Consider the following 5,794-nt stretch of genomic DNA (forward strand, 5'->3'; position numbering starts at 1 on the left):
TTGGATTATAGAAAATTACTTGACAGAATAATTTAAATGTTCCTTGAAAGTATATTAGAATAGAACTAGAGTTGAATTCACAACTAAACAATAATTGCACTGTTATGCATAAAAGCTAGTAATTATCCAAACAATACATGAAGCATATTTCCATGTATAATATCGCCACGCACTTTTAAACTCGAATGGTATTCCTTTTGACTAAGCGTAAGAATAAATTTTTTGATAAACCGTGACAGAGAAAATAATAACCTTTAGGGTGAAAACTGTGACAGAGAAAATAATAACCTTTAAGGTGAAATTCCTTATGAGAATAATCATTTTGGTCAAACTGTTACAAGAAATTCCAAATAGACAAAGAAAGGAGGAGACAACTAAGTCTAACCCATAGAAAATATCTATCTATTGTCAAGCGGTTACATTAAAGAAGAAACTGAAGTACAACTATCAAGTATACCAGAAAAGACAGTAGTAAAGCCAAACCACATATGCATTCTTTTAATAAAATATAGACTATGTATATCCAACTATAAAGAAAAGCATAACCTATATTATCCACAGTAAAATGGCTGAATGGCCTGAATGTGTCCAACTTTGAGATAAACCCAAAAACCCTCGAGTTCATAGGTACATCGAGATTTATGTATTACAAGAAATCCTAGTTACACATTGTCTTGTAAAGAGCAGACAGTCTTATAAATTCAAAAAAAAAAAAAATCTGAAAGCATATCAACAGACAAACCCTGGTGTATGTCGGGCGCAACATTTAACATATATACACAATCTTCCAAACAAGAAAGAGCTTGGTAAGTTCTGCCATAAAACCTCTGCCAACACAGTTCTTCCGCAAAGCGTCTAATTCATAACAATCAAACACTGTGAACCAGCAGTAACTATTTCCCAACCTGTAGATAGCCATGGAAAGTATAAGTTTGAAAAACCTCAAGAGGCGCAGATATGACCATGAAAAGATCCTGGCGGCTACAACAGATTAACTACAAAATCATATGCTATCGATCGCAGAATCATTAGGAAGAAAGGCTGCTAAGTCAACCAGTAAAAACAATGACCCAGAGGGTGGCAACAATACTTGAGTTTGGATAGTTCCAAAGGTTGGCAGCTCGCCTTCATTACAACAAGGATTATCACTTAGTCAATTGTAGATTTAGAAAAGTGTGAAGGACTGTAATGAGAAACCATGTAAGTCATGGAGCTGAAGAAATTACATGCTCACCTTCCGCGAACCAGTGTCGGAACAAGCTACCTCCCGCAAAATCGAAGAACCCTCAAACCATTCTTGGACGGCGAAAGCCATCCGTTAACCACCGAATCATATGAGAGATTAAGGCAAAGACTAAACTCAAATGGCATAGAAGACCTGCAAAGGACAAGGGTAAGTGTATCTGGATACTGTCCTACGAATGTTGGACAGATATCGCCATAACACACTGTAGAAGAGTGTATGGGCTCACCAAAAACCCGGAGGCCGACTTCAATGCAGAGCGGCGGAGACCTCAACCTTCCAGCAGCAAATGACCAACCATCCGGCCAGGGGCGGTGAGGTGGTTAGTTGGAAAATCCCTAAACCCTCCTCACCGTCGCATTGCCCATCACAAATCAACGAATGAAGACAAGCCCAACTGTCACAGACAGACTTAACCCGCGGACAGATACATGTAGTAAAACGGACCAGAGTCATGCCGCGTGTATCAGCGTACCAAAGACATTTACTCAAGAGTCTGGTTACAGGTCAAACACCCCGCATAGAGCCATGTGACATTTTAATGTCAGGCAAATCCAACAATATAAACTACGTAACAATTCTTCAAATGTTCAAATCGGATTATGTGCCATTAAAGTCCACATCGTTCACCTTGAGTGCAATAATTAATAAATCTTAGTTTTAAATTTTGAAACTTATGTCATATATTCGTATTATAGATGGTATGGTTTTACATTTCTTTTATATAAACATAGGTTAATCTAAAAATAAAATGATTTTTTTCTTCTTTCTAGTAAATCTTAAAACAAGTGGAATTTTAAGTAGTATTTATCTTGATTAATTTTTTTTCAGAGAAAAAACCAATATAAATTTATATTAAGAAAATATAAAAGTCTTCAATACATAACGCTGTAAATTGAGCTGAAGAGAAGCCCCACATGATTACAGAAAATGATACAGATAGTCTGAATCATCCATATCTGAAACAGGATAAACCTATACATCACATCTACAAAGCCCGCTTGTCCTTAAAATGCCACAGATTATACAAAAACTAGAAGGAACAGCCCTTCAATGATTACATTACAGATAACACATAAGAAAAAAAGGAGCAGACAGCTCTGCCTTGGAACAGAGATCCAAAAGGACTGATACCAACTTGCCGGAGCAGAAAAAATAACCCCAGAATCATATAGCAGGCACATTTGGCGAAAAGTCATTTTGATGAAAAGATTCATGACAAGCCAGGATTCGCTGAAGAATGGCATGAAGGGGTTCCTTTGAACCTTGGAAAATTTGTGCATTTCGCCAGATCCACAAGAACCAACAGGAGATGATAAACAACGACCTCCAAGATGAGGATTGCCTACTCCACCATATAAAAGCATCCTGAACAGAAGAAAAGATGATGTAAGGAAAACCAAAATGTAAAGACAGATCATACCAGATATTAAAGGACGAGGCACATTGAAAGAACATGTGCAGATTGGATTCCGCTTCATTGAGGCACATAGCACATCTGCTCGGACCCTGCCATTTCTTCCTTTGAAAAACCTCCCATGTAAGATTTTTGTTCCAAAATAACAACCAGGAGAAAATAATCATTTTGAGAGGACATGTAACCTTCTAGAAACAGGGAAGAAACAACGGTAGAAGACTCCAATATAAGAATTACAAGTTTAAACCATTTAATTTTCAAAATCTAAATATCTCATACAAAAAAATTTTAGTACGAAATTTATTCGTTCCTTCTAAAAATGTATTTTAAACAATAAGAAATCACAATCTCCTGTAACATTATATTGTCAAATATGAAGGAAAAAGTCATTTTATCAGTTAGCAAAACTACACCCTTTATATACATTTTATATAACCAAAATATATATATATATATATATATATATATATATATATATATATATATATATTAAACTACTGTTATTATTATTAATCATATATGTTAATTATTATTAATCATATAACAAACATATAAAGACGAAAAAACAACAAGTTAATAGTATGTAATTTTTCTTCAAAAAGTAGGAACATATAACTACTTTTCATCCTAATTATTAAAAGAAAATATCACTTCTACCCTTCATAATAATTATTATTAATTTTTATGAAAATTATAAAAATACTGCTTTCCATTAAAAAAAAAGGACAATTTTTCTTGAAAAAATAAAAACATATAACTACTTTTCATCCTAATTATTAAAAGAAAATATCATTTCCACCATTCATAGTAATAATTATTAATTTAAATCAAAATTATAAAAATACTACTTTGCATATTTATTGTTTTTTTTGTTTGGTGCACAAATACATTTTTCCTGTAAAAATGGAACAGTTCTTCACGTGTTTTACAAAGCATTATATAGAATTTCAATATCAAAAGATACGGCTTTGGAAGTCCGGCAAATGATAGTTCTGCAAATCTATAGTAATTTATTCTTATTTCCTAGATACAGTAATAGGTAGAAGAGCTGAATATCTGCCATTCCAATTTGGCCAAACTAGAAAGCAGAAATTTTCAGGGAAGATAAGTCTGCCCCATGCAGTGATCCCAATGGGCCTCACTCCAACGCATGTCGACAGCTGATATTTTAGGAGGAGAGGTCGAGCTTTTAGAACCAAGCGTAAGCTCTAGCTCCACGGCATTGCATGGAGGAGTTTCAGCTTGATTGGATTTAAGTCTACAGATCAGATCGCGGCGGCTTTCGATCTGTGCTTGACCACCATGAAATTCATCCTTTTCCTGGAGCGTTAGAAACGTCGAATATGTCTCGACGTCCTCCCCATTAAGCTTACCATTTCCAAAATTCTGCAGCGTCTCTTTTACACTGTCCCGGTCATCAGATTTACTGTTTGAACCGTAATGATTGCAAATCGCTACACTTTCAAGCTCTTTATGCGTAGGTTTTGCACAGGAGAAACCCTTGAATCTCTTTCTTCCTCTACACTTCATTGCTCTGTGCTGCTCGCGGCCAGCCATGCCTGCCATTGGCAACATACCTTTACGACTTGGGGACGTGAAATGGCCTTTCGTAGAGGCAGGAAGCGATCCCCGCAGGATGCTGTCGACCCGCTTTTGGCATTCTGTCCAGTTCCCGGAGAGCAAAAGGCCGAGTGATCCATATATGGGATTAACCATCCTGCCGCATGCATCGGATAAAAGAGACTTGAATATATCTGCACCACGCAACACTCAAACTACTTTTATTGATTGTCACGTCTATTTCTCTTAGATATGCAAAATGAATGAAAGAGAACTTATTGGAAAACTCATATCTAAAGCTACTACTGAAACCTGTGTTAAAAAGGTTCTGTAAACATAGCTCTTCAATCTGGTGTTGTAAATCAAGTCCCAGTTTAAAGATGTTTTGTCAGTCTCAAGCAACTATACATCTACAACTTGAAAGTGCATGTTTGATTTGGATTTTTAGATATGGTGTATTCGTATTAGAAAACAAATGCACACGTTTACATTTAGATAAATTCATGCGAATGTTATTTTACCAGGCCTCAATTGCTCGGGCGCCCTGGATATGAGATTCGTCAGACCAGCGCGTCCATAAAACTTTGCTAAGAAAATAGTGGCATTCTCTTGCGACTCTGGTGTCGTTATCCACTGGAGGCAGGGCCTGAGAACACAGTATTCGCTACAACCCTTTCGCAAGACACGGCAGCCATTGCAGCTCATCCTCATGATTGTATGAATATGTGACACACTGCGGTATCAATATGTTAGACATTCAATCACTTTCTCAAAGCATGGGGAAACCACTAACAAATGAACATAAATAGAACTATTAACTTGCAAATATATGGGAAGACATTATCGCGAGTATGCAGAGATCTGCGCGTCATGAATGTTTGCTTGCAAGAGAAAATTTAACGAGCTGAGCTTTCAGTTTTCGACGGCGTGATTGACGGTTTCCTGGGGCCAGGCAACCCTCAATTACCGCTCTGTTGTCCCTACGGAAACAGAGACGTGGGGCCTCTTACCGTCCCATGTGAAGAAAAACAGTTTGACGGTCTGGGGCATTATCCTCTTTTCCATAGAAATTAATTCAACGTACGTTCAGAGCTCAGTTGAATCCTCCCCCACTACAATTATTATAATAAATATTCAAGATATCAAAATAAAAAAAAAATATTCAATGATACATTGGAGCAATCTTTCTCAGTCCAACAAATATTTGACGAAGTAATTGTAATAAATATTCAACCTATCAAAATAAAAGCAAAAAATATTCAATGATACATTGGAGCAATCTTCCTCAGTGCAACAAATATTTGACGAGGGTATCTTTTTCGCATGCCGTGTAAAGATAAAAAGGTAATGACAGTTGTAAGCCTTCTGGTTCAAATCTTTGTTTTCAATGTTAATTGGTACTGTCCACCGTCATGCCAAGTTTGTCTCATTGCTCTCCAAAGTGTCCTGCCAATAGTTATGTGCTCAGGAAAGTTGTAACACTAGTTTAAATCTTCCCTTACTTCCCACCCTCGCCTTTAAATTTGCTTGGAAAATAATGGAAAAATTTTAATTTTTTTTTTGAAATTTAAAAT

The 5,794-nt window shown here is 36.3% G+C and overlaps 1 protein-coding gene across 1 annotated transcript; it reads right to left on the reverse strand.

Moving 5' to 3' along the window:
• Positions 1-3,493: 3,493 nt before the first annotated feature.
• LOC149178229 (uncharacterized) lies at positions 3,494-5,078 on the reverse strand. Its single transcript, XM_089423572.1, has 2 exons — positions 4,742-5,078; positions 3,494-4,414 (listed from the first exon to the last, which is right to left on the reverse strand). The coding sequence occupies exons 1-2, from the start codon at positions 4,929-4,931 to the stop codon at positions 3,756-3,758; spliced, it is 849 nt and encodes a 282-aa protein (XP_089279698.1). The 5' UTR covers positions 4,932-5,078; the 3' UTR covers positions 3,494-3,755.
• Between the last annotated feature and the right edge of the window lie 716 nt (positions 5,079-5,794).

The sequence above is a fragment of the Pinus tabuliformis genome, chromosome 4_1, assembly GCF_031772625.1.
Source record: "Pinus tabuliformis cultivar Carrire ecotype Pingquan chromosome 4_1, CPIR1, whole genome shotgun sequence".
NCBI classification, from domain to species: Eukaryota; Viridiplantae; Streptophyta; class Pinopsida; order Pinales; family Pinaceae; genus Pinus; species Pinus tabuliformis.

Coding starts and splice junctions, on each gene's coding strand:
- LOC149178229 (XM_089423572.1), bottom strand. CDS start 4,931: ATGAGGATGAGCTGCAATGGCTGCCGTGTCTTGCGAAAGGGTTGTAGC. Junction 4,415..4,741: donor GCCCGAGCAATTGAGGCCTG/GTAAAATAACAT, acceptor TGCGTGGTGCAG/ATATATTCAAGTCTCTTTTA.